Below are 21440 nucleotides of genomic sequence, written 5' to 3' on the forward strand. Positions count from 1 at the left end.
GACTTTGGTTACCCCATGAACACAGTCATGTTCTACTGGGATAACCTTAGCATATTAGAACACAAAATCAGGCCATTTGTCATCTACATTAAATGAAACTTCACATTAAAATGAAATACAACAAAATTCCCTTCAAAACTTCCATGAAAGGTGATCAAGTGTTGCATTTTAATTTAATTGGGTGTGCTGAATTCTTACACGTATCAGGCTGTAAAATTCTAAATTGCATTTTTTTATAAAAGGTGTTCAGCTACAGCTTTATTGCTACGTAAATTCTGAAAACAACGCTGTTGGCAGAGTCTCCCTTATTACATGTGGATGTGCACCTGTGTGATACCAGGCTATGTGTATACCTTGGTTTTGCATTCCTGGATGTGTGTTTATGAGCAGCAATATTAGGAGAGCAGCACGAGCAGCTGTCAGCAGGCCCTTGCTAAGGAGATCATCAGTGTTAACTTTAAAGAGTCAGGAATGTCTAATTCACGGCTACTCGGGGGATCCTGCACGTGTCCCAGTTGTGTACAGTTGCTAATCGGTGTGACACGATGGAAAACAAAGCTTGGCAATGCTGTCATTTAGGTTTGTGGCAATCAAGAAACCGCTGTTTTAATGCAACTCCTCTGTTTGATGTTCAGGAGGAAATCTCAGTCCCGTATTAAAAACGTTAAACTGTCTGGGCTTCTTATAAATATTAATTTACCCAACACACAGAAGTCTGTGACATTTCCTTCAGAAGGAAGGATGAGCTTTAATTCTGCACAGTGAAGTGACTCACTGTGTGTTGGTTTGTGCAGTTCCACGTGCTGTAAATGTTCCTTTACCGTGCCATGTCCCCATGCACACACTGGGGCAGCCCAGGAAAGGTGATTGGCTCTGCCAGGTGAGTTCAGCGTCGCTTCCTCGAGGAGTGATGGGGTTCACGTAGTGACTGGAGTGACATTTTCTAGCCTGCTGTACATTCTCAGCCCTGACATCTGAAAAGAGTCCTTATCTGTGACGTGTCTGTGTACTGATGCATGGGCTCTTTCCTGCTTTGGTAATATTTATATAAAATTTATTGGCAGGAACTGCTGTTATCCAGTGCATCTCTTCTGAGGGGTCTGTGTATCTCTCCAGGATGACTGAGCTGTTCAGAGGGGGTTTGGAACTTTTCTGGGCGTTTTGCCACCGCTTCTGTCCGAACTTTGTCTGCATTTGTATCGGCTGCTTTAGTTCATGGCTGCTCGCTCGCTGTTAACATGCTGATTTACACTATAATTAAGAATGAGTAGGAGTTTATAAGGGAACTCAGAGCTCCTAAGTAACACAAAAATAATACTGTTTTCAATAAATTTCTAGAGATAATTGAGTGTAAATATTAGAATATCAAACAGCTTGCAGTCCGCCTCTTTTGATGGAAAGCCTCATAATGAGTGTACAGCGTGGCTGTTGTGGGGTAGCTGTGTTTGTATCACATCTCTAAGTGAAGAGACCTCACTTCCCATGACTGTTTCATATGTTTTGATGCAAGTTGTGACAGGGTATGTGCCCACACACTGGGTTGTGTAATGTAGATACCTCATGTTTGCCATCTGATACCTTACATAAAAGCAGAACTGTGTTGCCAGTCAGAATACTCTGCATTTCTCTGTAAAATAAAACAGTTTAGCAAATGAAGATAGAAGGTGAAGGGAGAAGGTGCTTGGGGAAAAAATTCTTTCTCCTCTCCTCCCTGTCTCTTGGTTAAGAAAGTAAATCACAGCAGATGCCAAATGCAGCCCAGAGAATGCTGTTCAGTTCTGCCTAAAGTTCTGCTGATTTATCTGTGGCTAAGCTCCTGCCAAGGAAAGCATAGCATTGGAGGGTATCAGCTTCTTGCAGTCAATAACAACAAAACATGGACAGACAAATCAATTTGGGAGCAAGTGAGCTCTTTTGCACTGGACTCTGTTCCACTGGTGGAGCTGCTGGTACCAGAAGTTGTGATGTGCTGCTGTAAGCGAGAGAAACGTGACTTCTTGGGGCTGATTTTGGGTTGGAAGTGTGCAGTGAGGGCTGTAGCCGTGAATGTGCAGGTAATTTTTCTGTTACCAAATAAATTATGTCATCCATATTCTTTATTAGTTATTTTAATGCCAGAAATGCCAGACATTTGAGTGACAGGGAGAGCCAAAGAGAAAGGCTTTCCATTCATGCCCTTGGCAAGATTTTGTAGTGTGTGCTTATAGTGGTATTGCATCTGAATTGAAAAAGCAGTCTGCTTGTCTGTCCACAGCGTTTTATTGTCTCATTTACTGTGAACTGCTCTGCTTGCCTCACACTTGGCAGCGTTCATTGCCCCCGTTTCTGTGCAGAGGTGAAGGATCTGCTCCGTGCCCCACAGCGTGTTTGTCTGACTGTGTGAGGCTGGCTCCCTGGCACTGGGAATGAGGCTGGCACAGCGTGAGCCAGGGGCCAGCAGAGCCAGTGCAGTTCCCTGTGGTGGCAGATGCAGTGCAGTTCCTGTGGCAGATGCAGTGCAGTTCCTGTGGCAGAGGCAGTGCAGTTCCTGTGGCAGATGCAGTGCAGTTCCTGTGGCAGATGCAGTGCAGTTCCTGTGGCAGATGGCAGATGCAGTGCAGTTCCTGTGCTGTACCTGTCTGAAGGTTGCTGCTCACACAACTGACTGCCTGGAAAGCCTTCACAAGAACTTGGCTGCAAGTTCAGAAGCTTTTTGAGTAAGGGACCAAGAAGGTGTGGGGACTGGATTGCCAGCACAGTGCAGGCTTAGCTGATGATGCAGAAATAAGACGTGAGGACACAGGAATGGTAGAACTGGTTGTGACAGTGTTTCCCATCACGGTGTTGGTGTGAAAACACTGATCTGTCAGCAGTGCACACTTGCAGGGGGGCAGCATCAGCATTGGTCCCAAAGCTTTCCCATAGTCCAGTAAGCTACTCACATTCTCCCCATGTTAGAAAGAAGTTTTAATAACCAATTATGTTTACTGGAGTAGAACAAGAAGGAAGTGTGGTTGGGATGCAGTTGAGGAGCTCACTGACTGGCAAGAAATGGTTTTGCTGAGAGATGCTTTACTTTCCCAGACATTTTTGCAGTGTCAGTGCCTTGATGTTCTGTTAAGTTCCTTATTCTGAAAATATTTATCTTAATTAGTTCTTATAGCTAGAGACTAATTGTCTAATTTCTTTCTTTTTTTGTCATTTCTTGGCGAGTGAACATAAAACCACTCAGTCTTTAGCAGTGTGACTGGGATAATTAGTTACAAGTGAGAGATAACAAGCAATCTGAAAAGGCATAACAGGTTTTTTTTCCTCCACCTTTCTCATCTGAGAGCTGTAAGCAATAAAAGTGTATCACTGGGATGAAGCAGCATTGTTGTGATGAAGCCCAGGTGTTCTGTAAATGTAGCGTGGTCCGAGCTGGTGGGTTTGGCCCCTCTGCCCTGCACTGCAGGTTATCAGACGGGGACTTGGCAGTGCAGCCATGAGCCCTCAGCAGGTTCCAGCCTTCAGGACGTGGGGCTGAGTCTCTGGGCTGGCACCAGGTGACACAGAGCAGTGCCCAGTTGCAGTGGCACGGCAGCATCAGCTGATCCAGCTGTTTGCCACGGTCCCGGCACGCTGGGGCTGTCCCTGTTCCACAGACACTGCTGAGAGAAGGGAGTCAAACAACTGGGTTTGTACTGAAAAGACAAGTAGTTTTTAATTGCTAACCAGCAGTAAATGTCAGGCCACACAAATGGGATTATCACCAGAAGACCGCTGGTGTGGGTGTATCTGATCACCCCTGGTGTTTTGCATCCCACATTCTCCAGGTCTTGTCAAGGGGGTAAATGTTGTTTCTCCCAGTTTTGTGATGAAAAAAGATTCAATAGCTCACAGCTGCACAGGAATTGCTGTAGTGGGACTGGCTCTTACCCCGAGCCTCAGGCAGCTTGTCTACCTGTCTCTGAATCAACAACAACAAAAGTATAGGTGGAAAGGAGAACAAAAATCAAGGGCAGTATTCTTTCCAGTAAGTGTAGGAGAAATTGCTAAGGTAAGAAATGCTGTAGTGGGAATGATGCAGGAAGCTCAGGCAAAAAGTGAGATGTTGAAAAGCAGTGAGTTCCTTCTGGTGAGCTGAAGGTGAATGTCCTCCTGCCCTGATTTCTGTTTCCTGCTGCTGGAAGGAAGGATGTCAAACGGGATGAGGTGTATTTGTGGAGCCACAGCTGACATTTCTAGAGCCACTAGATGGCATTTAGACCTGGATGATGTGGTGTATGCTTACGAGAGAAACAGTTGTGGATTTTAAATCTAGGAGTTAAAGGGGAATTAAATATATATTGGATTGAATTCTGCTTCAGCAGTGTGTGATACATGCACATATGGGACATATGGCACTGGGACAGAAATCAAGAGGATTGCAATAGCCAGTTAGTCAAACAAGCTCCTACAGAGTTCACTTTCCATACTCCACTCCTGTGGATTTTCTTGGCATTTCAGGTGATGGTGGAACAGATACCAGAGGTGTAATGCCTTTTGGTAAGCCAGCATGACTCAGGAAGGGAAGGGGAACCAAAGGATAGATACAACCAAGAGATTTCCACTGTATCATGTAAATGATATCAGTTATTTAAAAATAATCTGCTCTTCCTACTTCCCCTAGGTGGAATAAAAATGTCTTTGTTATGTTTTTTCTTTCTCTGACAGAGTTATCATCAAACCAGAGGAGAATTTCCATCTTAAAGCCACTGCAAGAAAGGAGCACTGTAAAAGGTACTGTGTTTCTGCAGCTGAGTTCAGGTCTCCTGAGTATCTTGCTTTGTCATTATGTACGTTCTTAAATCATGAGCCTTTTATTAAATTGTCTTTACACATCTCAGAAATGCCTTCCTTTGTATGCTATTGAAGGCCTACTAACATTTGTTTAAAATAGTGGTGGAGTGGTTGAGCAGGAAGGGGGGAACAGCTGTGATAGATCTGAAAGTGGAAGCGGGGCAGGAGCCCCTGGGGTGGTTGGTTGTGAGGTGAGGCTCTGGCAAAGGGAAATGCTCCTGAGAGCTGAGGGGAACAGGGGTGACAGTTGTGTCCTCTGTGACTTGGTGCCATCTCTGATCCAGGTCTCCTCCTCCTCCTGCCATGGGTAGGGGTTACACTCCTGAGGTGTGTCTCCCTCTCCCCATTCCCTCCCTGCCAGCTCTGCCTTAGCCTTTCTAGGATCAGAAGGCCAGTCCTCTGGTTGCTTAGGGGATGACCATAAACATTTTCAGCTGCTTCAAATTCACCTTAGTGCTTTGGTGTGTCTGTTTGAAATCTGGGGACTTGATAGGGAATAATGGGTTTAAATATAAAAGTACTCTGTTGTTTATTCTCCTGAAATGCTGCTCCCTTCTGTGTACTGCTTTATTTTTCTCAGTGTAGGTGGATTTTAGTTTTAGCCAAGCATTCCTTGAAAATAATCCTCTGAAAAACAAGTATCATGTTACTGAGTTCTATAAAGTTCTTGCCATTTTCATTTGATTGTTTTTAGATTAAACATTGTTCCTTTTATATGTGTCAAACCAAAAAATTTTACTGGAAGTAAATAGCTCATTTAAACTTCCAAAGCTGTTTGTAGGAAAGATTCTCAGTAGAGTTTACATTGTATTTACTGTCTGAGTTGTTTGGTACTTACCTCTGTTACTAGTCTTCATGAAATGAGTTAGAAGTGTTTATAATAACTGGAATACATTCCTGTTTATACAGTGCAAGATTTTAATTTTGATATAATAGAGGGAATTTGCTTTAAACGTTTGAAGTGGTTAGACAGTAAAGTCAGATGATTATTTTTCCAACTTAGCACAGTTATTAGCAGAACAGTTATTAAAAAGGAATGTTTGAATAGAAAGTTGGTTCTTGGAGCAGATCATCAGTGATCTGGAAGAAATATTTCTGCTTCCAAATAACCATAATATTAGGCATTAGTGATGTGTGTTCCTGGAAATAAGAAATATTCTTGATGGGCAATTAAGAAAGCATTAAGATTTAGTTAAAGATACAAATGCAGGATAGGCTTGCAAGGGGTGAGGTCAGAGTCCAACTGTAGCTCTCTGGAAGAAAATCTGCCCAAAAGACGGTTGGCAGTGACCCCTAAATCCAGTCCTTGCCCAATTCCTGCTGCTCTTCAGGCCAGGGTCGACCTCAGCAGATGTTTAAATGCGGTCAGAAGGAGGCTTGGGGGAAGGTCAGGTTCAGGACAGGTTTCCATGAGAGAAAAGAGGGATGGGGGAATCCCTGGGGGTTTGTTGGGGTGTTGCTGGTTGCCTGTTGAGGGTGGTGGTGAGCCCTGCCAGGCTCCCAGCTCGTCCCCAGCTGCAGGCAGGCCCCTGTCCCTGTGCTGTGCTGGCAGCCCCGGGGCTGCTCCTGACAGCAGGGGCTTTGCTGTGTCTGCAGAGCCTCTGATGGCAGAAACCTGCACAGAGATTTCCCCAGCTGATACAGGAAACAGCCCAGTTACTCTCACTGAAGTTTTCCTAAAAGAGAAATTTGGCCTTGAAGGAAAGACCTACCAGGGAAAACTTCAGCCCAAACCCTTAAATTTTGATAGAGCCACAAACCATTGAATAAAATGCTTTTATAATGAAGACATGAATCTCAGCTGTGAAAATTGCCACTTGCTGCAGTGATGTAATAACAATAAGTGCTGGTGGCTGTGTGAATGTAACACTTGGCAGTGTAAGCACAGCACTGCCTGTCTGGGCCATGCAAAGAAGATCTGAAGGAGTAAAGAGTACTGGAGTCTGCACTAATCAATGGGGTTACTATGGCATCCTGATTTACCCACTGATATGAACCAGGCATGTCCTGAATATTGCTCTCTGAGGGCTCCTTAGGCTGTCAGTGTAACCCCGGAGAAGCCAAGATTCTTGGCTAATAGAGGAGAAAATGCTTCCAGGGGTGAGGATTTCTGCCTTGAAGATTCAGCACCTGGAGACAGGGCAGGTGAACTGCAGTTCTGGTGACTGTTCTGCCCCTCAAGCAGGCACCCCCTCACTGGAGCAGGGTGTTTTTGCAGTGTGGAACAGGGACTTCTGTTGGGAGATGTGGTGTGCCAAACTGCACCGTATGGAATGATGACTTTCTCCAGGGCTGTCATTAAAATGTATCTGTTTTTTCTGCCTCTATATGTTTATGCATGAAAGGAATGATTATTCAAGACATCACATGAGCTAAATACTTTTATTTTGCTCAGAAATTATTTATTAGTTCTCAAATGCATGTTTGCCTTGTAATACTAAAAAGCTGTGGTGTTAATCAGCATGAACTTGGATTGCATCCTAAACTTACAGGGGAAGGTGAACTTGGATTGCATTTTAAATCTGCAGAGGCTGAAACAGAAGGGTCTGCTCAGCACATGCCATTGCAGAAAGCAGATCAATAGTTTCGGTCTCACACAGTGCATTTACTTGGTGCCTCAGGCCTCCAAACATAGCTTGGGGAAAAAAAATACTGGATTTGGAATGACACAGATGTTACTGAGGAGACTTAGAGGTAGTGGGCCTCACTGTGTTTCTTCCCTCTCTGTATTCTCTAATCTTCATTGGTGCTGTTCCTGGTTGAAAGCAGCGTCGGGTCCAAAGAGGGTTGGTTTTAGTGAGAGGTGGAAATACAGGAGAGTAATGCATTGGATAGCTTGGTAAGCAGCTAATAAAATTAATTTGATTTAGTAGCTTCAGGAATGAAACATGAATATTGACATTCTGTTCTTTCCTGTTTGTGCTGATGTTTTCAGCTCCCTGGTGGAGCAGTGGAGCAGCCACACAACCCACTAGATATGGCTGTGAGAGATAAACAAGACACATGGTCTGGAAAACAGCTGAGGGGCTTTTGTTTTGGGTTTTTTTTCTCCTGAAAGCAGGTCAGAAACCACGGGGAAGATGCTTGCTCTGATCACTTCAGAACTGTGATTTTTTTTTTCCTAGCAATGCCAGTTTATTTGTTTAAAATGCTATGGGAGATAGTAAGTATTTGATTCAGAGGGGTTAAAGGATCTGTTTTCTCTTGATGCATTTGTTTGCATTAATCTTAAAAGTAGTAATTGGAAATGCCCCCATAAACCCCAAGATTGCAGCCCTAGAATTAAAAAGCATTTGTTATTACCCAGGAATGTGGCTGTGCAGTTTTATTAGCCTTTCTTCTACTGTAATCTATGGATCTCATTTAGCTGTATGCAGCCCTGCTCTTCTGAAACATAAAAGGAAGGAAATCTCTCAATAGCCTGAAATCAAATTATCTCTCTGTGTTAATCTACATGTAAAACACCCCAGCCCACTTCTTTAAAGGGAAATAGTTTTACTGATAAGCAAAGCTAGACTGTGTGCTCTGGATACTGGAATTAAGTGGATTTTTGTGTGTGTGTGCAGAGTGCTATTTATAGCATCAATTAACTCCTCATGGTTGGGATAAGTCATTTGACACATCTGTTGCTGAGCTAAAACACTCACTGTTCTGTGGGGTCACAGTTGGATTTTTTTTTTCCGTCTCCTCTCAAAATGTGCAGTGAAAGGACAATTTTCTGCCTAATGGCTCTTAGTTTAAATAAGCTGCCTAAATGTGGTGCCTAAATATGTTGTGTGCTGATGCCTTGCAGGGGCATTTGGAGTGGGCATCAGGCTGCCTGACTGCAGGGCTGACCTCAGCTTTGGCACTCGCCATTCTGTTATTTATCTGTTTGATGGCAGCACAACAGTATCTTTTATGCAAGAGTTATGAGTGTCTGCAGGATTTTCCAGCCTTCCTGTAATATTTCAGTTGCTCTGTTTTGCCCATGAGAAGCTGGCCTGGCTGTGGAAATTGCCCCCGACTCCTGTCCCTGCGTTCTGTGAACGGGAAATTCAGTGCTCGTAAATAAATACAAGGCTGTTCTCAGCTGTGGTTCCCCACATGCAGCCACCTGAAGACACGTTCCTGCCAGTAACCTCTCTCTTAAAATGGAAGCCCTTTTAGCAAAACTCAAAACATTCAGAAACCCAGAACAGTGAGGAACCTCATGTATTGTTTAATGAAATCTTTTAAGTAGTCTGTGGAAGTAACTGCATGAGGTTATAACAGTTCATGTTTGGCTTATTTGGGGCCAGATTGGATTGTGCATTTATGAAGCCAGGCTTTAAAATGCACGGGAAGGAATGAGGGAGTGGAGTTATGAACTGTGCTGCTTCTGATCTTTATCTTTTTCTGGCTGAAATGGCCTTGTTCTGAGAGCAGAGCATTGATTTGGGTGGCTCAGGCTGCAGGGCAGGCCGTGCTGCCGATGGCTCGGGGCAGACAGCGGGGCCTGGGCACTGCTGGTACCTGGCAGTGACACAGACGGGGCTGTTCCTGCTGCGGGGGCACTGCTGGGGCACCGTGACTCCCGTGGAATTCCCTGCTCTGTACAGGATGAGCAGGAGTGGCCACTGCCACTCCCCAGGACCAGGGCTGAGGTGTCTGTCTGCTGATGCCAGGACCGGGCTGAGGTGTCTGCTGATGCCAGGACCGGGCTGAGGTGTCTGCTGGTGCGGGTGACGCTCCACACACACAGCTCCTGCTGAAGGCAGCTCTCAGAAGGCAGCTCTCAGAGTACTGGGGAACCGGAATATCCGTGAATTGGATAGGGAACACAAAGTGCAATCCATTTCCAAGCAGAACTCCTTATTGATTTCAGGGGGGGAGACCTTTGGAAAATCGATGGCGTGCAGCAGCTTGGCTATGCAAGGACACGTGTCCTGGGGTGTTAAAGTGATCGGCCTGCCAGCTAATCAGGCTGGTGGCAATCATGTTTGGCAAGTTCCAGCGCAGAAGAAGAGGTGTCAGAGGTTTGAGAAGGAGCAAATTTACTATTTCTATTCCACGAGAGATCGCAAAGCGTGATCTTGTTCGTTCTGCCTTTAATTTTCAAGTTGCATTTTGTTTCTGTGGAAAACCAGAAAATATAAAGAAAAATATAAAAGTTTCTGAGGATATGTAAACATAGGCCTGATCATTATAGTGTATAGAGTGCTAAGCAAATGGAATTGCTGAAATCATCAAAATAATCAGAATTGTTTCCATGAGGTTGGTGCACAGCATTCAACTCAGCTGGTTATTTCAGACTTGGCTTCTTGATACGGGAGTGAAAGTGCTGCCTTCCAAATGCTGCCCAGCCACAGTACATAAGTAGAAATGATGCAAAGCTGATTGTCTGTATGCAGAAATGAAGTGTTAATGCTGCTGATGTTTCCATGGCCGGGGCTAAGGTGGCAGATTTAACACCCAGGAGGGAGGGCAGCAGCAAGGGATTGCAGCAGGCACCTTCAAACCCAGCAGCCACATCCTGAGGGCAGAACTCACCTTGGTCTCTGCCTTGGTGGGTGTTGTGGTATTTACCAGGCTTTTACAAAAACTGTTCCTCCTGGACACTCCCTTGGAAATACATGAGGATTGTTTGTTTACACAGAGAATTTACAGTGCACGGCTGAGTTTATGGACTGTCACATGCCCATTAAACCCTGGTGTGGACACTCAGGAGGTGTGAAGGAACACGATGCCATCTTGCTGTGCTGGTTTATGCTTAATTAGCACAAACACCAATCTCTGAAGGAAGTGTGGCAGAACAGCACTCTGTGAAGGAGAAGTTCAGCTTCCTCTGAATGGAGAGTCCTTTGGAGCCCCAGACCAAGAGCTCTGCTTTAGAGAGGTGCTGCTGCACTGTTCTGGTCTATAAATGACAAATTTCCAGAAGAAATGGAATTTTTTTTTTTTTTTCTGTTGGGTAAAAGTAATCATAGGCTAAAACATTGACTTTAAAAATTGCCCTGTAAAAATATTTCAATTCGAACTTTAGAGCATTAAACTGAATTATTTATGCTGTTATGTGTATGCAGTTGTGAGAAAGGTGTTCTATATTGCTCTAATTTATTTTCCTTTCCATTTGGGAATACAGTATAGAAATTGAAATGTACCTTATTAGGGGAACACAGCTACAGTGTCATTAAAGCTGTGCAGACACTGTGTCACCAAGCCTGAAACCTTGGGAGGAAAACCTGACAAATTCCAGTATCAAACTGCAGAAGTGAGGGATCTCTACTGAAGGGAAGCTGCAGAAAGATGACTGGTGTCATTTAAATGTGCACTGATTAATAGATTGTATTAGATCCAAGAAAATTCTATATCCTTTTTTTTCCTGAGAACTGTATCTTTTCTAGGGTACTACGATATGAAATGATTTCAGTGCTTTTAACTAAGAGGTTAATTAAAGCATTAATTTTTAAATTGACTGGGAGCCATTATGATAAGATTAGAGATGCTGTGCTGCTGCTGACCAGAGTCACTTCTGCAGTGAGGGAAGTGTTGGAACTGTGTTGTGTGTACAAAGGTGTGTCTGGATTCTTTCGCTGATGTTGCCAAACCCAGATCATAGTATGATATTCTGCAAATTTATTTGCAGAATTTATGTATTTCTGCAAAATTATTCCTGCTGGATGATGAGATGAAGTTCCTGACTAATGTAAGCCCTCAGATATTGCACATTGGCCATTTTCCCTGCAGTAACAGAGCTGGTGAGCTGCAGTGTTCATTGCTGTGTCCCTGAGACCCAAAGTTCCTTCTCAGGGACTTTCTCCTCTCACCATTTCTCCGGTCACCATTTCCTCTGCTCTTGTTCACTCCCAAGTTTAAACCTTGTTTCACAGACTGCCTCTGTCCAGAGGAACAAAACCACCCTGAGCAGCTTTTTTGTTGTTCTTTTGACACCAGCACAGTGTGTCTGTCTGTGCCTACAGAGAACTACACTGAAATAGGTTTCTTTGTGAATTCCTCATTGCTATTCATTGGTGGAGGTTGTCACGTTAAGGGTCAGATTAGAACTCAGTCAACCAGAGCAGCAAGAGGACCCAGGCTCGGGATAGATTTCAGTGTAAGGTCTGAGAAGCAGTCTATCTGGAATGTGGTTTTCATATCCATATAAATTCTTTTTTTCAAAGGTGTTACTCTTTTGTCTGCAGAAACCAAATTATGCTTAATTTATTCCCTATGGTCATTTGCTTGAGAATTAATCTTTTTCTCACTCTGCCTCCTGACTTTCATCTTTGGGCATATCTTTGTGCAGTTTTGTTATATGTAGTAAGTTTTGAGCACAGAACTAACTTCTGTTTAGTTTAAGAAAAAATGAGTTTTTCTGGCATGATGGCTCCATGCCCTTGAGGTTGGATCCATGCAAAGAAAGGATCGTATTTCTGGTAATTTGGCTGAAACACAAGAAATTGTGTTTATGCTGGCTTCGGGAGGGCAGACAGTACCTGGTCAAGCATAAAATCTGCTGGGCCAACATTCCTCTCTGAAAATGCTCTGAAGCACTGGGACCAGCAGCAGGAGTTGGTCCTGGCTCTGCATTCTGTGCCGTTTTTGCTGTGGTAGCAGCTGAAGCCTGGCTGTGCTGCCTCCCAGATCCATCCTTTGCCACAGGGATTCTGCTCTCTGCGTGCTCCAGAAAAACAGGGCCTGAATTGGCAGTCACTGGCCCAGGGAGGTTTTGGTGCTAGATGTTTCAAGACAAAGGAGGTCAGAGATTTGCAGAGCTACACAGACGACCTGATATCCCAAAAGCTGCTTTCCCCTTGGTGTTGTGTAGGATCAGATTTACAGACAGGTGGAACAGAGAAGGTGGCTGTAAGGCTGTTGGGCATCTTCTGGAAGTGAATGTCCCCTTTCTAACAGTGATCTTGAGCCATTTGGAGCTTGTACATCTGACATGGGGCCTAAAGCTGCATGCCTGAATAACAGTTCTCATTTCTGAGAGCATCATGTTAGGTTTCTGTGTTTTAAATTGTCTGGCTCCAGTATCCAGTTTGCAGCATTCAGTCATCCCCGTTCCAGTCTAGAGCTTTTCCTGATTTAGGACACCAACAGTAAATCTCACAGAAACACACGAGCATTGATCACAAATCAGATTAACTAGGGTGGGGGTTTTTTTCCTTATGAGTCTCAGGATTGGCTTCTCTGCATATTGTTTCTTTTTCCTCCAAGTTGGGAGGAAAACAGTGTAATAAATAATTTCTATAACATAGCAGAACTTTGGAGATGACTGTACAGAAGAGGCTGTGATATAATACCTTACTAACTAACTCTGTCTTCTCTTTCCTCTCTCTTGTAGCTGGTTGTGCTTCAGGCTGCTCTCCTGCTCTCTCTGTCCTGTTCTAGGCTTAGTGGGTGATGTCACAGCAGCTCTAACCCTCAGGCCCCGGTACCTCTCTAGGTGTGTATGGCTCAGTTTTCTCTGCATGATTTCTGGTGCTGCATGGGGGGCAACAGCCACGTTATGCTGCTCATCCAGGGCTGGAAATGTCATCATGTTATGCCTCAGTTCCATACATACTCTTAAGCCCCATCTGTGCTTTTTTTCTGCTGGTTTTCCTCCCTGCAGCAGCACACAGCTGCTGTTCCCATGCATGCTCCTGCAGCTGGGGTTGTACGGGCTTTGCTGCTCCCTGCAGTGCCACTCCTGCCAGCAGGGCCAGGTGGACTCGAGCTGGGCTGTGGGACAGCCTGCTCAGCATTCAGACTGCTGGACCCAAAGAGTCCCCTGGGTGCCCTGAGAGCCCTTCCCCTCCTGCTGAGAGAAGCCTCTGTGGTGTTCTGGAGCTGCCTGGGGGACGCTGCTCTCTCCAAACTCCGCTCACTCGAGGACCTGAGTGCTTCAGGAAGGCACAACACTTGGAGAAGTGCAGGGGGTTTGAGGTTCTCCAGGGCTGTTAGCATTTAGGTACTCAGATCTCACAGAACTTGACCCCTCTTAATCTGAAGGGCTCTTCACAAGCTCTTGACTGTATTAGCAAACTTGGTGTGCAGTTGACTCCCTTTTTGGGGCAGTACCAGGTGACCACAGGCACGGCCGTGTTCCCGAGGGCCCAGGCTGGGGGTGAGCTGGGACTCCTGGCCCTTTGCAGGGGGGGATTTTCATCCTTACTGGGCACTCAAGCTGTGCTGGCTTAGGAGAGGCCTTTCAGTCCATCAGCTTTCCATAGGAACAGTCAGAACAAGCAGATCCTCCTCCCCTGCTCCAGCCCCAGAGCAGCACTGATGTATTCAGAGTCACGTAGGCAGGGCAGAGAGATTTGCTGCTGTCAGCGTAGCCTTTGACACTCTGGAGGCAGCTCTTTGCTGTGTTTAGAAATGGAGCCCAAGGAATAATTTCTACCTGGCTGCTAGAGGTCTAATATTTTCTTTTATTGATACCCTTTTCGAGGCACTTTAATTTATTTACAAATGGTAGCAAATTGCAAGTGGCAGCCCCAGTAACTGACTCGTGAGTCAGTGCTTGTGTTTTTCTCCTCTGGTCTAGACTGCTGATAATGTAAATTGTTGAAACCCTGGGTAAATAATTAGGAGTGCAATCAACAGCAAGAAAGTATTTATCTGCTAATAAAACATTTGAAATGCAGAAGTCTTTCTTTGTCCAACAGTTCTTAAAAGGCAGTTATTGGTCCTGCTGCTGTTTCTGCATAGCAGTTAGGATTTTTATGGTCACTAATTGTACATCTGAAAATTTATACAGTTTATTTTCTGCCTGTGTCTTTCTTTGCACAGAGAAGAGAAGGACAATATTTATGGTTGTAAGGAGGTTAGCACTATATTTTCTGCATGGAGATCTCTCTAGAGATTTGTACCATTTATAGAACCCAAATTTTCTACCTTCTCTGGTGTGGCATCAAGGTCTTATATCTCATTAAGGATTTTCTGAATGAAATCTTTGTCACATTCTCAGAATGTGACTTGAAAGTTGATACATCAGCTCAGCCATCAATTCTGATTTTTTATTATTAAAGCTTCAGAAGAGGGGCTTCTAGATTTCTCATGCCCTACTGGTAATGCTTTTCCTTAGAACAGATTCTTGCATTATATATTCTAAAGGGAACCTGCTTGTTTTAAATTTAGCTGCTGTAGGTTACATCTTGTCATCCCCACTGGATTCACTTTTTTGAAATCAGTCCACAGAAACATCCAGCCTCTGGGACTCCCAAAAGGTGACTTCTGTGTTGTTCCTCACATGGTTTCGCGTGAGAAAAAGCAGTTTTAGCTGCAGACAGTGAATTCCCTGGAAGATGGGCCCCTGCAGGGCGTGGCTGAGCAGACCTGTGCTCCTGCTCTGCAGCACCTCTGAGGAGCTGTCTCCATTGTCAGTCCCTGGCCCATCCAGGCTCTTTGCCTGGGCCTGGAGCATCCCCTGGTGTGAGGTGTGTTTGGATGTTAGCGGTGTGCTGCTGTGCTCCTGCAGGAGGGCACTGATGATTGGTAACCCTGGGGCTGTCTCCAGGAACACAGAGTTGGCAATGCCCCCCGTGTGTTCCTCCCAGAACAGGGCAGTGCCCGGGGCTGGGCAGTGCCGGTTCTCTCCCCCTCCAGGAGTGGGTGAGCGTGTCTGCACTCCTGGGAGCACAGGCAGCAGACAGAGCTGCCTCCATCTGTGCAGACAGGGAGGCACAAGAGCAGAAATGTGCAAGTTGGCTGCACACGAGCCAGCTGAGGCCCAGAAAGTCTGGCTGCATTCACGGGCAACTGTGCCAGGGCTAATCACACTGGGATGGAGCAGGTGAGACTTCCTGGGAATCATGCTGTCCTTTCAGATGGCTGTGATTCTCCTTTGCAGAAAACAGTGGGATCTCTGAAGGCTTTACAGACTCTTAATAATCTAGTGGAAGGTCTCAGAAGTTGACAGCTTGGTCTGTATTTGACTAATTTGTGACATCTGGAGAACCCTTTGGTGGTTTTTGGTTTTCTTTCAGAATCTAAATAGAACTTAAATCAATGAACAAATGAGAAAAGTCACTTCTTCTCCCTGGTCTGCAAAATGAAAGGCTCAGGTCATGGTTATGTGTGAGCAGTATGAGATTAATAGATGGTAATCCTTACACTGTTGCCAACGTGATTTCCTACTAACCCTGATTCCTTTAGCAACTCTGTAAGAGCTGCCAATGGACACAGAGCTACTGGCAGGTTATTTCCCATGAAGTCAAGGTCTATGTCGTTGGGTTGGGGTCTGTTACTTCTGCCCCAGTATCTTTGGGGCCCCTTGAATGATTTCAACCATATAGGACAAAAGAAAGGAGACCTCGGGCCTGCTTAGGATTTTCCAACAAACTGTGAAAATATGCAGCTTAATACCTACTAATATTCCTCCTTTGGGAACATACCAGTACCTGACCACGTTATCAGTCCCTACCAAAGAATCTGCACAGGAGAGGGATCTGATAAATGTAACTCATGGAAAATGCATCAGTCAGGAGCGTGTGCATCATCTGAAGGCACTGAACGAGGAATAGCAAAGCATCAGGAAACCAGGGCTTGGAACTATCTGTGCTCATGGAAATCCTTGTTGATAGATGGAAAACAAAGAATCTTTGGCAGCACATCAAGGGACAATTTCTCAGGACTTAACTCTCAGCACAGAATATGAACAGTTCTTGAATTACAGGAGTTCTGCCTCTGCTCATCTCAGAGGTGCTTTAGTCCAGTAGTAAACTGGTTACTGTTTTAGTGAAAGGGTTCTGGTGAAGCCATCATTTATGCTTATATTGTGCTGCTGATTTCATGCTCTTAGGAAGAGGTTTAAATGATGTTCACATCCCAGACCTGTGGATCAATGGGTTTTTACTGCGTGCACCATGCAGCTGGAGATGGGGTTTGAAATGGGGCACTTCATAACCCTGCTGGAGGAGACACAAGGCAGAAGATAGATCCCATATAGCTGGTTCCTGATTCTTTTTTCTGCACTGAGAGACAAGCAGCCCTGTGTGTTTTCCATGGAAGATGTTTGATTTTGGCTTTTCCATTTGCATTATTAGCGAGCAGCTGCATGAAGGGCTGTTTCATTGGCTGAAATCATCAAGCACATTTCCACTGCACTTGCACACTCTGCATTTAAAAATGTTTTCCATATTACAGTGTGCTGCTATAATTTAAAAATGAAAACTATTTTCAGCTACTGTCTGTTAAGTTTGGGCAGGGGGTGGGAAAAATGGAGATGACTGTTTTCTTGTACCATGACGTTTCTGTCCTTTTAAAAATGGTAATCTTCTCACTTACGCTGTTAAAGACAGAAATTCCAGGTGTCTGTAGTGAGAATGTTCGTCATTCCCTCCAAAGCCAGATCTTTTTTTATATATTTCTTTTAAGTACATTATTATTTGCACAGTGAAATTAGCTCTGCGAGAGGGATGAAAACCCTTGTCAGAGCAATTTTAGCAAAAAGATCAAAGGAATTAAATATAAATTCTCTCCAAGGTGAGCATTTTTTTTAATTTTATTTTTTGAAAAGGGAAGGCTTAGATTAATTATTCTTAATTTAAAGTCAAGTTAGTGGATGGAAAGATGGATGCTTTTCAAAGACCACTGCAGTTTGCTTCTTAGGGTGAACCGTATTTTAGTAGGGTGACTAACGCTGTGCATTTTTATTTTTAACCCCTGACCTGTGCCCTCCCCACCCTGTGCCTGACCCCTGTCCGTTTGCCCTGGTCAGTTGACAGGCAGGAGCGTTGCCAGCAGCCATGGATGACTATGATATCAGGTCTGCTGCCAGCATTTTGGCGTCGGTTAAGGAGCAGGAGGCTCGCTTCGAGCGGCTCACCCGCGCGCTGGAGGAGGAGCGGCGCAATGTGTCCCTGCAGCTGGAGCGTGCCAGCCAGCCCGCAGACCGAGTCAGCATCTGCAACATTGGCAATGGCCAGCCCCTGGCGACCGCCTGGCAGCAGCTCGTCCTGCAGGTAACGGGCTGCTCCCTCGCCCTGGGCCGCAGCTCCCGGGAGCATCTCCCGTTCGGGTGCATCGCGCGCGGGCAGCGTTGCAGTCCCCGGCTTGTCTCCTCATTCCCCGGAGCTGCGATGCTTCTTCGAGTCCTTGGGTAGCTCAGACTTCAGAGCCTCGGCTCAGAAGTTGCTTTCACTTCCTCTTAGCTCGTGGGATGCTTTAAAAACCATGTGCATAATTGAGTGTAAACCCTCAAGAGAGATCTTCACGCCCCGCTCTGAATCTGTGCACTTGTTGTGAGAGTGGTGATGTGCTGGTGGCTGAGAAAGAAGGCTGAATCATAATCTCCATAGCAAACAACATTTCCATTAGAAATAGTTGGACTTTGAATAGAGGGAGCAGCATGAAAAGCAGGAATTTCCCTCCTGCGAAGCCTTATTGTTTGTGGAGGGAGGACTTCATAATTTGTTTCTCATGTGTAGTGAATTGATAGACTTCATTTTAATGATGCAAACTGGCTTTGTGGGTAGCTTTGGATTTCCAAATACTGTCTTGCTTGATACGCGCTCTTTAACTGTTTAAATGTGCAATGATAAACTATTTAATGTCTCTAAATTACTTCAGCTGGCAAATCCCTCTGCCACACAAGGTAAGTCATGCAGAAGCAATGGTGCCGTTTGTGAAGGTCTGCTTCCCAAGAAAACACTGCTCAGTTCAGAAACTCTGGGCTGTGAGGATTCTCCAAGTTGTTTCCCAGTTATCCCAGACTGTTTTACAGTCACGCTGAGCTGTGTTCAGGCAGGCTCTGTTCTCTCTTAGCTCTGTTTTCCTGGGAACAGCTGCCATGGTGTTGTTCCTGTAGATGCCAGAGCTGGGGGCTTCATGTGAAAGGAGCAGCCTGCACTGGTTAGGCTGAAAGTCTGACCGTGGCTGGTAGGAGCTGTAGGTTGTTATCCTCTGTCAGCAGCTGGGCTGGGAGAGGGGAGCTGTGCTTACCCATTTTTTACAGCAAAAGGACAAGTTCACCTTCACTTTTTCTGAATGACTTTGTGCAAAGTGCCTGATTAATAGCTTCAGAATGAAATTCCTTATCCACAAAACTGATGAAGCATGAGTTTTCTGCAGTGTAATGGCTTAAGGTCCAACCACTTCCAAGAAAACTTAATAAAAGAGTTTTAAGTTGCTGGAGTCTACGTGACTCTTATGGAGAAACAGCCCTGTAAATGACCCCAGACTGGATCTGTGTACACTCAGCTCATTGCCACTGGGTGAGGGGAGCTTTAGTTCATAAATAATTAGCATGGAGGTTTTTAGAGTAGCTTGTATATGAAATAAAATGGTTGAATAGCTAAATATGCACAGTTAAGAATTAATGTAAGGTTATTTGTACGAATTCTCATTAAATATACTGAGGGCCAAATTCCTCCTTGACTTAGTAGAATTAATTATATAGTGTTTAAATGAAAGATGAAAGCTGTACATTCAGTCTTACACAGAATATATAATGATTTTATCTTTAGTATTATATATTGCATTTCATTGTGAAGAGTGCACACAGCAAAGGGCACTCCCTGCTCTGCTGTCTGGAAGGGTTGCTCAGGCACAGCAGTGAAATACAGCTCTCTGCAGCTGTGTTTGTGAGGACTGGCTGAGTTCTGTGTCTCATCCTGGTCAGCCATTTGTTGTAATGAATATTGCAAAATCAGTGGCAGCTTTTCCACCTGGAAGTTGTCTGTGGCTCTCAGTAGTGGGAGGCACGCTGGTGGCCGTGGCTGTTGGTGTTTGGAGGTGCAGCTCTGGCTGTCCTACAGAGAGAAGAGCGGTCTGATAGTGGATATTTGTGTTTGCTTCTCTAGCCCCTGAGGTGAGTAATGCAGCGTGGTTGTTGCAGTGTCCCAAGCACTGGGACCCTGGCAGTGGCTGCCTTCTGATCAGTTCCCCGGTGCAGTGAGCTCCTGCCTCGCTGCTGAGCAGCACGTTCAGCTATCTGGGTGATGCTGGTTTTTACAAGCTTGATAAACCTTAACACTCCTCCTGTGTGAGGTGTTTGATTTGATCTACCTGGCTGTGTTTACCTTCGTTTCAAACCTGTTGCTGCTCCTGGCGGGGGCACTGAGGGTGGGCAGGGCTGGTGGGGGCTGTGCTGGGCTGGCTGCAGTGTTACCCTGCTCAGCCCACCAGCCAGGGCACGTCTTTCATAATAAAGAATATCCTCTCTGCTCTTATGCAGACTTTTAATAAAGCATTAGACATTGAAACGTGTTCAACACAAGGCTGTATCCTGACTTGGTTTCACCTGGCACAGCTCGTGGGTTTCAGAGCAGCTCTGTCCAGGCTGATCAGCTGGGGAGCTGAACAAGGTTTGCATTCAAAGGTGGTTTCCCGTTGGTGCAGGGTGACAACTTCCATTCCTGGTAGTGTTTCATGACCAAATTAAAATTACAGCATTCAGTAAACTGATTTTGCCAGCAAATGCATTGGAACAATACGTTGACTTCAGTGATTTTGCAGTGCCCTGTAGGCATTTGAGGGGGGTTCCTGTCAAAAAAAGATAAACATTATCCCCCTTCTTACAGTAGGAAAGCTGTGGGAGTTGCCACATCTGGTATTTATGGGATAAGTAACAGAAATCAGTCCCTTGCATGCTGGTCCAGGGTTTTACTTATCAGATAGATGGACTCTATGTGCCTGTTGATGGGTTGATCTGAGAAGTCTTCACCCTAACAAAATCATCCACTAATTAAAAATTTATTACATTTGACTGTTACTTCCATTTTTTAGGTTCCCAGTAGTGGGTTTGTTGGGGTGTTTTTCTGTTGGTTTTTTTTAGATATATCATCTGCCACACTTGGCTGAGGAGACACCAGAACAGCTTAAACTCGGATCAAGGACTGTGAATGTGTACATTTTTCTCCTTAAAATGATATTTTTGTTGAAAACCTAGTGGCATTAAATCAGTAGTCTTGTTGCAAGTTTTATATAATTCTGAACTTTATGGAATGCTTTTACCCCCTCCCAACAAAGAATATCCTAAAATACCATCCTGAAATGTCAAAAATCAACCAAGTAATGAAATTAATTTTCATTTTGCACATGTGACTATAGCTCTTCAAGAAAAATCAGCTTGTGGAAAAAAAGCTACAGAATATTTTCATAGTTACTATTTGGATCATTTATATTTTAACTTATGTTCCAGAGAAATAACACCTGTTTGAAAACTAACAAAAACATCTTTCCTTCCCCCCCCCTTTGTTTTTTTTTAGGCAGGTGTTTTATAGCCATAATTAAGCACCACTATTCTTCAGTCTTTATGTTAATCTGAGGTATGTGTGGCTTCTTCCAAAAATGACATTTAGTGCAATGAGGGCCAGTTTCAAGTAACAGGTGAACTCTAAAACACACCAGAACACATGGGGAGAATTAAAAAAAAATACCAGATTAGCTCCAGTTGCTTTTCTGAGAAAATCCCTTTGAGTTAACCTGTGTGAGTTATAATGTGGGCAACAACAACACTTGTGTCTGTATTGCATTAGTTTTGTTCAAGATTCTCTGCTCCACACTGACACAGTTCAGACTGTTCAGATAGGCTGTTTCCAGTGCTTTGATAGTTAAGAACGTGGTTACATTAATATTGTATATAATGGGTGCATTAATATTGGATATATGGTTGAACTTACACAGAGAAGCAGCAAAAACGGGTTCTGAGCTGCTCCGAATCTTCACCCTTCCTGTTCTCTCCA

At 44.6% G+C, this 21440-nt stretch overlaps 1 protein-coding gene across 13 annotated transcripts in view; it reads left to right on the forward strand.

Annotated features, from left to right (window-relative positions):
• Nucleotides 1-21440, forward strand: part of ARVCF (ARVCF delta catenin family member) — a 226147-nt gene that overhangs the window by 70628 nt on the left and 134079 nt on the right. For 7 of the 13 annotated variants that reach the window (XM_050317992.1, XM_050317993.1, XM_050317991.1 and 4 more), the window contains 3 exons: nucleotides 4675-4740; nucleotides 13112-13213; nucleotides 17474-17717. In XM_050317992.1, the coding sequence (XP_050173949.1) occupies nucleotides 17502-17717 (216 nt within the window). In that variant the 5' untranslated portion in view covers nucleotides 4675-4740; nucleotides 13112-13213; nucleotides 17474-17501. Of the gene's footprint in view, nucleotides 1-4674; nucleotides 4741-8772; nucleotides 8847-13111; nucleotides 13214-17473; nucleotides 17718-21440 lie in introns of those variants that run through there. The other 6 variants (XM_050318004.1, XM_050318005.1, XM_050317995.1 and 3 more) reach the window with 5 other exon arrangements.

Source organism: Myiozetetes cayanensis, unplaced genomic scaffold (genome assembly GCF_022539395.1).
Source record: "Myiozetetes cayanensis isolate MyiCay16 unplaced genomic scaffold, myiCay2020 scf21, whole genome shotgun sequence".
NCBI lineage: Eukaryota > Metazoa > Chordata > Aves > Passeriformes > Tyrannidae > Myiozetetes > Myiozetetes cayanensis.